Source organism: Bubalus bubalis, chromosome X (assembly GCF_019923935.1).
Source record: "Bubalus bubalis isolate 160015118507 breed Murrah chromosome X, NDDB_SH_1, whole genome shotgun sequence".
NCBI classification, from domain to species: domain Eukaryota; kingdom Metazoa; phylum Chordata; class Mammalia; order Artiodactyla; family Bovidae; genus Bubalus; species Bubalus bubalis.
The window spans coordinates 118,231,138-118,240,212 of record NC_059181.1 but is presented as its reverse complement, the minus strand read 5'-3'; the positions used below and the strand labels follow the sequence as shown (position 1 = coordinate 118,240,212).

General features: G+C 38.8%; 1 protein-coding gene across 1 annotated transcript; it reads left to right on the top strand.

Annotated features, from left to right (window-relative positions):
- The first annotated feature begins 3,288 nt into the window (after positions 1-3,288).
- Positions 3,289-7,296, top strand: LOC123331787 (streptococcal hemagglutinin-like). The gene is made up of 2 exons (XM_044936844.2): positions 3,289-6,489; positions 7,111-7,296. The coding sequence occupies exon 1, from the start codon at positions 5,474-5,476 to the stop codon at positions 6,455-6,457; it is 984 nt and encodes a 327-aa protein (XP_044792779.2). The 5' UTR covers positions 3,289-5,473; the 3' UTR covers positions 6,458-6,489; positions 7,111-7,296.
- Positions 7,297-9,075: the final 1,779 nt, after the last annotated feature.

The window sequence follows — 9,075 nt, the reverse complement described above, 5'->3', positions numbered from 1 at the left end:
GGTTTGGTCTAACAAGTCGGCAGGGCTTCCGAGGCAGCTCAGTGGTAAAAGAATCCGCCTGCCAATGCAGGAGAAGCAAGAGATGGGGGTTCCATCCCCAGGTTGGGAAGATCCCCTGGAGAAGGGAATGACAACCCACTCCAGTATTCTTGCCTGGGGAATCCCATGGACAGAGAAGCCTAGTGGGCTACAGTCTATGGGGTCACAAAGAGTTGGACACGACTGAGTGACTGAGCACACACAAGTCTGCAGAACACAGGAGGATGTGAAAGTTGGTTTAGGCTAAGTGGTAGAAATAGAAGTTTATGATAGTAGCACCATGTACATGGGTGTTCCTTTTTTCTTTTTTAACTGAAATTTCTTTTGGTAAATTTTATATACAGTTTGAATGGAAAGGATCTTTCTGTTGTCAAATGGCTCAGGTAAATTCTGATCTTCGATTTTATGAAGTACATGGAAATTTCCTTCTTTACAGACATATTTAACAACTGGCAAAAAGAAAGAAAAGGAAGACAAAGCAGGTAGAGAGGAAGGATAGCTCAGGTTGCTGAAATTTGTAGAAAATATTAGAAAACTGGCATTACATTTAAAAAGAGCATTTTGTTTGCTTAAAATCTTTTAAGATCAAAATGCAAAGAAGGCTCTTTAAACTACACATTTGGATTATATAGCTGCCAGCACCTGAATGCCAATAAAGGGCTTCTACAGCGTGTATAGTCTCAAAGAGTGTATGGGTCATGTTTATGCTATGAAATACATTACTCACTGAACTTTACTTAGTTTTATTACCTTTTAATGGCCTTTGATGTCAGTGTGTTATGGTTGTTTTCCTGCGAGTTCAGAAATAAATATGTGCTATGAACAGAGTGTATATGCTCTGGGGAACTATAAAATCAAGTAGAAAATAGGTGAAAGGATAAATAGTACATTTCACTAACAAATATGGAGAGTAGTTAAACATGAATCTAGTGTGCTTGAGATGTTGCACTTCATTTTTCTTGCATTACTACATAAAGCCGAAGATATAATCAACCTATCATTGCAAAGACCCAAAGTTGGTTCTTGATTAACTGGCAGTGGTATGATGAGTGGCCTAATGGCATGAACATTGGACTTAGAGTGAGGGCTTTGCCAATGACTTCTTGTCTGCCCTGAACTGGGGACTTCCTCTCTTTGGGTGAGTGATACTTAGTCCTGGCAGAATAACCCTTGGCCTGTTGAGGTATGAGAAATTAGCGTGGGTCTTAGGCTTGGGAATCAGGTACAGGTATCTGCCTGCTTGCAATCCTGTCCCTGCCAATTAACAGCTATGTAACTGTGGCCATGTTTTTAAACCATTTCAGACTTCAGTTTCTGATCTGTAAAACGGGGTTGAAAATACTTACCTTATAGGATTGCTATGAGGTTGTATGAAATGTTTAACACAGTGCCTGGCGTAAAGTAAATGCTCAATAAGTTGTTGCTGTCACTATTATTTTAATGTGAATAACCATTAAAGAACTAGAATACGATCATTCACTATCTTTGCCAAATTTTATCTGATTTCCTTCAAAATAAGTTATACATGATGGTCTCACAGAGAGAAGGAGTAAAAATCGATGTTAAATGTTTCTGTTTGCTTGTGAGGGATACCTGACAATAATTCCTTAGTCCCTGTTACACCTTGACCTAAGTGAATTCATATGATATATTTATAATGTGGTTATTTATTTATATAGTGATTAAGGGTAATGACTTTTCTCACATGGATGTATTTCTATTCTTTAGAAAATAATCCATCCACCTGGTTCCACTTTTAAGATAACTAAGTGACTCTGTTAATAGGAGCCAAAGATAAAGCTATATGGGACCTTAAGCTATATAGACCTTTGTGTGCTTAAACCACACAAAGTATTAGTTCAGCTGTCTTTGAGAGAAATTGGATGTCTAGGTAATCTTACTAGATGAGAACAAGACAGTTCCTCATAACTAGCTTCTGAACTTCTTTGTATTGTATTTCTTGTATTCTGTGATAGCACTCAAGCAGTTTGAAATAGTTGTATTTAGAATGCTAAGTACTCATCGTAATACAGATGCTATGTATGCTGAGCAACAGAAATGTAATTCAACTTAATTCAACCTTAATTCAACTATAATGGTCTCATAATTCACATCCCATCCAACCCTTTAAGTGTTTTAACTTGGAGTCTTTGGTGTTCTAGTTATATTTATATATATATAGTAGTCTTTGGCATTCAACATCTTGCCCCTTGACTAACTTTCCTTGTGCAAACTCTGATTCTGGTACTTTCTTGTTCAAAAATCGTCAGTGGCTGCCAATTGTCTATATATTCACCCACTTAACCTTGAAGTCTGGGCCCAATCTCAGTGTACCTTAACCAGTTTTGTCTGCCAGTGTTTCTTTTTTGCAGTAAAAATGATAGTCCCTCCCTTCCTCAGCCCTGTCTTTAGCCTATAGCTCAATTCTGATCTCTTAAGCTTATCAGTCTCTGGTGAGTAAGACCAGAAATCAGAAACTTAATTATTTGAAGCCAGAGTGCCTTAGATGAGCCTACCAAGCTGTAATCTCCTTCCTGTTCTCCTCCATCACTGCAAACACCTCGAGATTATTTGGCAGTGGTAGGATGACAAGAACACGGGACTGAGAATGAGGGCTTTGTCACTAGGTCCTTGGCTGCCCTGGGCTGGGGACTCTCTCTCTCTTTTGGTCGGTGATGCTTAATCTTGGCAGGATAACCCTAGTCTGTAGTGGTGAGTTTCTTCTTTTAAAAAAATATTTTTGTGTGAGTTTCTTCTTAAGCTTCCAACCTACTAAATTAGGGCATCCTCACTGAACCCTATCCCCCTAGGCTGGGGCCTTGAATACCACTCACTTAATTTTGGCTCTGAATACAAATATCCTTGTTGAAAGCCCTGAAACAATTAATCGGAGATCTAAACTTCATTCTTAGGTTCTTGCCAGCTTTGTCTCCTGAATAGCATTATATGCCGGAGAAGGCAGTGGCACCCCACTCTGGTACTTTTGCCTGGAAAATCCCATGGATGGAGGAGCCTGGTGGGCTGCAGTCCATGGGGTCACTAAGAGTCAGACACGACCGAGCCACTTCACTTTCACTTTTCACTTTCATGCATTGGAGAAGGAAATGGCAACCCACTCCAGTGTTCTTGCCTATAGAATCCCAGGGATGGGGGAGCCTGGTGGGCTGCCATCTATGGGGTCGTACAGAGTCAGACACGACTGACGCGACTTAGCAGCAGTAGCAGCAGCAGCAGCATCACATGCATAGCATCTTTATTTACCGCTGGGCTTCAAACTGCTCTATCCACTCTTTTCCATGAGTGCTAGACTGCAATGTACTTAAGTTTACCACACCCTAGATGTGGTATCTAGAGCTGGGCTTGGCAAACTAAGGCCCTTGAGCCAAGTCTGGCCCAGCTCATTTATGTGTTTTCTAAGGTGGCACTACAATGGTAGAGTTGAGTAGTTGCAAGAGAAACCTCGTGGCCTGCAAAACCATAAATATTTACTATCTGATCCTTTACAGATAACTTTTGCTGACCCCTGATCTAAAGCCAGGTGGTTCCCCTGGCCATGTCTTTGCTTGTTCTTTGATAATTCCTCATTCTCGTGCTGCCAGTCGATAAACCCCTAAAATCCCAGTTCACTGAAACTATGAAATATGTTCCAATCCATTGAAACTACTTCTAATTAATTTGCCTGTTTCCTCTTTGTCATCTTCCTAAAATGTCCTTTCTCTGTGTTTTACTTTTTAGTGGAAGAGATGCTATATTCATAAAGACTGTTAGTCTTATGTCTTTTGATGTCACATCAGGTCCTAGTATGAAATTATTTTTCAATATGACCTTCCAGTATCTCTAAGATTAAAAAGGACTAAGATTAGTCCTTTTAGTTTTTCAGTGTCTCTAATATCAAGTCTTCTGAGCTGCGTGTCTTCTAATATCTCCAGTTGCCAGATCTTGTAGATCTTCTGCATGTTACAGTTTCCATGTTTTCTACTCTCTGGCCTGCAGTATCTTCACTGCCAATGTTTTCTAATCTCCTTAATATCAGGGTCTTCTAATATCTCCAAAAATTAATCTTCTAATTCTACGTCTTGCCTTTCAGGGTCCAGAGTTCTAAATGCCATTTTTTCCTATGTTCTCAATCCATCAATGCCTCCTAAACAGGTATTCTAGAGTCCATGTATTTCATTGTGTACAAAAGTCTAGCTCTTCTAATATCTTACAGCACATAGATAGTTCAGTTCCTGCAATTTATAGTATCTCTTAAATCCTGATTTTACAATGTTTTGTCATCACAAGTTCCTCTAATGCCCAAGTCTTTCAATATCTCCAAGAACCTGGTCTTCTAACATTCAGGTGTTCCAACATCCTCAGTGTTTGAATAGCTCAGTCTCTTAATATCTTAATCTTTTAATGTCCAAGTGTCCTAATGTCCAGGGCTGCCAACATCCTTGATTTATAGCATCATGAAAACTACATCTTCCAAATTCTATGTCCTTTAACATAAATATGTCAATATCCAGGTTTTCCAGAGCCTCCCAATATCCAGGCCTTCTGATTTTAAGATTTCTAAATGTCTAGGTCTTCTATTGTCCATATCTTCCAATGTTTAGGGCTTCCAAGGTAAAGGACTTGCAGTGTCTTTAGTTTTCAGGGCTTCCAGTATCCATTAACTCTAACACTCAGGGCCTCCAAAGTCTCCAATGTCCAGAATAACAAATGTCCTCAAAATCTAAGACTTCCAATGTCTCCAACATCCTGTGCTTCCAATGTCTCCAATGTCCAGGGTTTCCAGTGGCGCCAGTGTCAAGGTCTTCCAGCGACTCTAGATCTTCCAGCAACTCCAAGTCTTCCAACTAATTCCAAGTCTTCCAGCAACATCAAGGTCTTCCAGCTAAAGCAGTCTTCCAGAAAATCCATGACTTCCAGTCAATCCATGTCTTCCAGTAAATCGAGTCTTCCAGCAAATATAGGTCTTCCAAAAAATCCATATCTTCCAGGAAAATCCATGTCTTCCAACAATTTCAAGGTCTTCCAGCCAACTCATGTCTTCCAGAAAATCTTTGTCTTCCACCAAATCCAAGTCTTCCAGCAAATTTATGTCTTCCAGAAAAATGCAAGTCTTCCAGTCAATCCATGTCTTCCAGAAAGAAATCCAGGTCTTCCTTTCAGTCCATGTCTTCCAGAAATATCTACGTCTTCCATCAAATCCAGATCTTCCAGAAAAATACAAGTCTTCCAGCCAATCCATGTCTTCCATCAAATTCAGTCTTCCAGTCAATCCACGTCTTCCAGACAAAATCTATGTCTTCCACTAAATCCAGGTCTTCCAGCAAAGCCACGTCTTCCAGAAAATTCATGTCTTCCTATAACTTCCAGGTCTTCCAGCAAATCTACGTCTTCCAAATAATCCAGGTCTTCCGGACAATTCGGGTCTTCCTGAAAATCCATGTCTTCCAGAAAAGCCATGTCTTCCAGGAAATCCATGTCTTCCATCAAATCCATGGCTTCCAGAAAATCAGTGTCTTCCAGGAAATCCATGTCTTCCAGCAAATATTTGTCTTCCAACAAAACTGTGTCTTCCATTAAATTCATGTCTTCCAGCCTATCCATCTCTTCCAGAAAATCCTCGTCTTCCAATGAAGGTGCACCTTCCAGGAAATCAACGTCTTCCAGAAAATCTTCGTCTTCCGATGAAGGTGCGCCTTCCAGGAAATCCACGTCTTCCAGAAAATCTTCGTCTTCCGATGAAGGTGCGCCTGCCAGGAAATCCACGTCTTCCAGAAAATCTTCGTCTTCCGATGAAGGTGCGCCTTCCAGGAAATCCACGTCTTCCAGAAAATCTTCGTCTTCCGATGAAGGTGCGCCTTCCAGGAAATCCACGTCTTCCAGAAAATCCTCGTCTTCCGATGAAGGTGCGCCTTCCAGGAAATCCACGTCTTCCAGAAAATCCTCGTCTTCCAATGAAGGTGCGCCTTCCAGGAAATCCACGTCTTCCAGAAAATCCTCGTCTTCCAATGAAGGTGCGCCTTCCAGGAAATCCATGTCTTCCAGAAAATCCCTGTCTTCCAATGAAGGTGCGCCTTCCAGGAAATCCTTGTCTTCCAACAAAGCCACGTCTTCCAGGAAATCCTTGTCTTCCAACGAAGGTGTGTCTTCCAGAAAATCCTCGTCTTCCTACACCTCCAGGTCTTCCAGCATCTCCAGGGCTTCCAGCATCTGCTCGTCTTCCAGCATCTCTGTGTCTTCCAGCATCTCCACGTCTTCCAACATCTCCACGTCTTCCAACATCTTTACGTCTTCCAGCATCTCTACGTCTTCCAGCATCTCCACGTCTTCCAGCATCTGCATGTCTTCCAAACAACTACTCAGTCTTCCAAAAGCAGGCTCAATATCTACGTCTTCCAACGTCTCTGGTGTACCGGTCTTCTAACATTCAGGTCTTCCAGTGTCTACGATATCCAGGTATTTTAACATGTTCCATAGTTCAGGTCTTCCAAACTTTCCCCAGATCCAGACCTTTTTAAAATTAGTCTTCCCAAGTCCAAGCCTTTCTATGTTCAGATTTTTCCATAGACAAGTCTTCCAACTCAAATATTGCTGCTTCTAGTAGAATTAGCTTTAAAAAATTGAATAAGGCATTCCTTCAGCCTCGTAGTGTTTTTTGCTACTAGGAAACGTGTATTCATTCTTTACAACTTTTAAAGATAGTGTTTATTAAACAGCTTCTTGAGAATAAACACACATAAGATTGCTGTGATAAGTTTTGCAAATTTACTAATGCTCCTATTTTTTTTTTATAAAGTCAATTCCATTTGGTACAAGTGAAATTCTTATTTTAATGAGAAAAACTCCTGTTTAGAGACTTTATTATTTTAGATAAAGCTAACATACAGTGTATTTATCCATTTGTTATAACATCAATTTTTGTGGTTTAATCTTATGTGGCATAAATAATAATAACAGCAACAACATTAACATAGCATTTGCTATGTCCAGGCACTGTTCTAAGGACCTTACATGCATCAACACATTTAATCTTCATAAGAACCCATTGAGGTAGATACTATCATCCCTGTTTTACAGATGAGGAAACTGGCACACAGAGGTGAAGGACATAACTCTTCAGGAAAGTATGTATAGACCGATAGAATATACACTGAAGTATTAGTAGAGAAAGTCCCTAAAGGAAACTGAATACATTGTGCTGTGTTTACACAATGGAATATTATACAGCAGAGAAATGAGTGGACAATAGATAAACATATTATATATATATATATATAAATATGTGTACACCAGGGGCTTCCCAGGTAGCTCATCTAGCAAAGAATCTGCCTGCAATGCAGGAGACCTGGGTTCAGCCCCTGGGTTGGGAAGATCCCCTGGAGGAGGGCATGACAATCTATGCCAGTATTCTTGCCTAGAGAATCCCCAAGGACAGAGGAGCCTGGTGGGCTACAGTCCATGGGGTCGCAAAGAATTGGACATGACTGAGTGACTAAGCACAGAACGGCACATCAAGTCCCAGAAGACTACATATAATAGGATGTTCTTTTTATATTAATTATTCAAAACAAGTACAACTGAAGGATATTTTATTTAGGTGTACATATATACTAGGGATTAAAAGTATTTTATGAGAAAGTAAAGGAAAGCCAATAAAAAATTCAGGATAATGGCAATTGGGACTGAGGAAAGGCAGTTGGAATAGAAGTAGAGGGAAGTCATTGTCAGTATTCTAGTGCTGCTCAGGTTTGATGGGTTAGTGGGTGGTATTCATTCTATAATTAAAACATATTGACTAATTATTGTGTGATTATTATGAAATTAAAGAACAAGTCTGCATGTTCTATGACAGTGTGAATGGATGACTCATAATCCATTTCTGTGCACTTGAATTTTACAATATTTTCTTAGGCAATTATCTCTGTGCAGTGGGAATATATGTGCTTTTTGTTCTCTTGTGTCTCTTTATTCTCTGAATTATTATAGGGAAAATACAGTATTATCTTAATTGAAAGACAAGCCTAAAATTACGATCTCAAATATGTTAAAAATGCATAATAAGGACGGAAAAGAAAAGTGGCGACAATTTAATGCCTCTGTGTGGTGAGAATTCATATCACTTTTTCTCTATTTCCTTATAGTTTTTTAAAAAATCCAAATGTTATAAAGTGAGCTTACGTTATTTTTCCTTTTAGAAAAATAATACATACTTATCATGAAAGTAAAATTACCGTGGTATGTAAAGTAATAGGTGAAAATATCCTTCTCCTAGTCCCAGAGCCCAGAGATAGCCGTGATTATTTGTTTGTTTTGTATCTCCAAGTTCTTTTTCTGTTTATGTGTTCTTGTGTGTTTTATAAAGCAAAATTATCCTATACTTGTTATTCTACAACTTGATCCACCCGCACCTCCCAGCCCTGGGATCAATAGAAAGTCATTGTAACAGCCAGTAGAGTTCTATAATAGGTGAACCATATAATTTATTCAATTTTTTCCACATGATAGATCTTCAGGTTGTCAACAGTTTTTTTTTTAAACTGTTACAAATAACATTATAAAAACATTTTTAAAATCTATCTTTCGCACATGTAGAAATATTTTTGTAGACTAATACCTTAGAAATAAAACTTAGATCAAAGGGTTTTGAGCTAAACTGCCCTCCCGGCATGCCGGACACTATTATTATTTTAAATTTCTGTCAGCATTTTGGATGAAAAACCGATTCTCATTCATTTCTTTTCCCCTAATCACCAATTAAGTTAAGCATCTTTTAATATATTTATTAGCTATTTATATTTCTTCTGTTAGAGATTGCTTGTTCATATCCTTTGCCTATTTTTCTGTTGAATCATTTGTGGGTTTTTTTTTTTTTTTTTCCTTCTTGATTTGTAGGAGGTCTCTGGATATTAGAGCTGATATCCTTTTGTCTGCTATATATTGCCAATGTCTTTTTAAAAGTTTATTTAGGATGGTATTTGGCAAAATTTTAATTACATAAAAAAGCAAACATTTTAATCTTTCTTTTATAGCTTCTTGGTTTTC

What these genes read in the sequence shown, in the direction of transcription:
- LOC123331787 (XM_044936844.2), top strand. Translation starts at nt 5,474, where the DNA reads ATGTCTTCCAGAAAAGCCATGTCTTCCAGGAAATCCATGTCTTCCATC.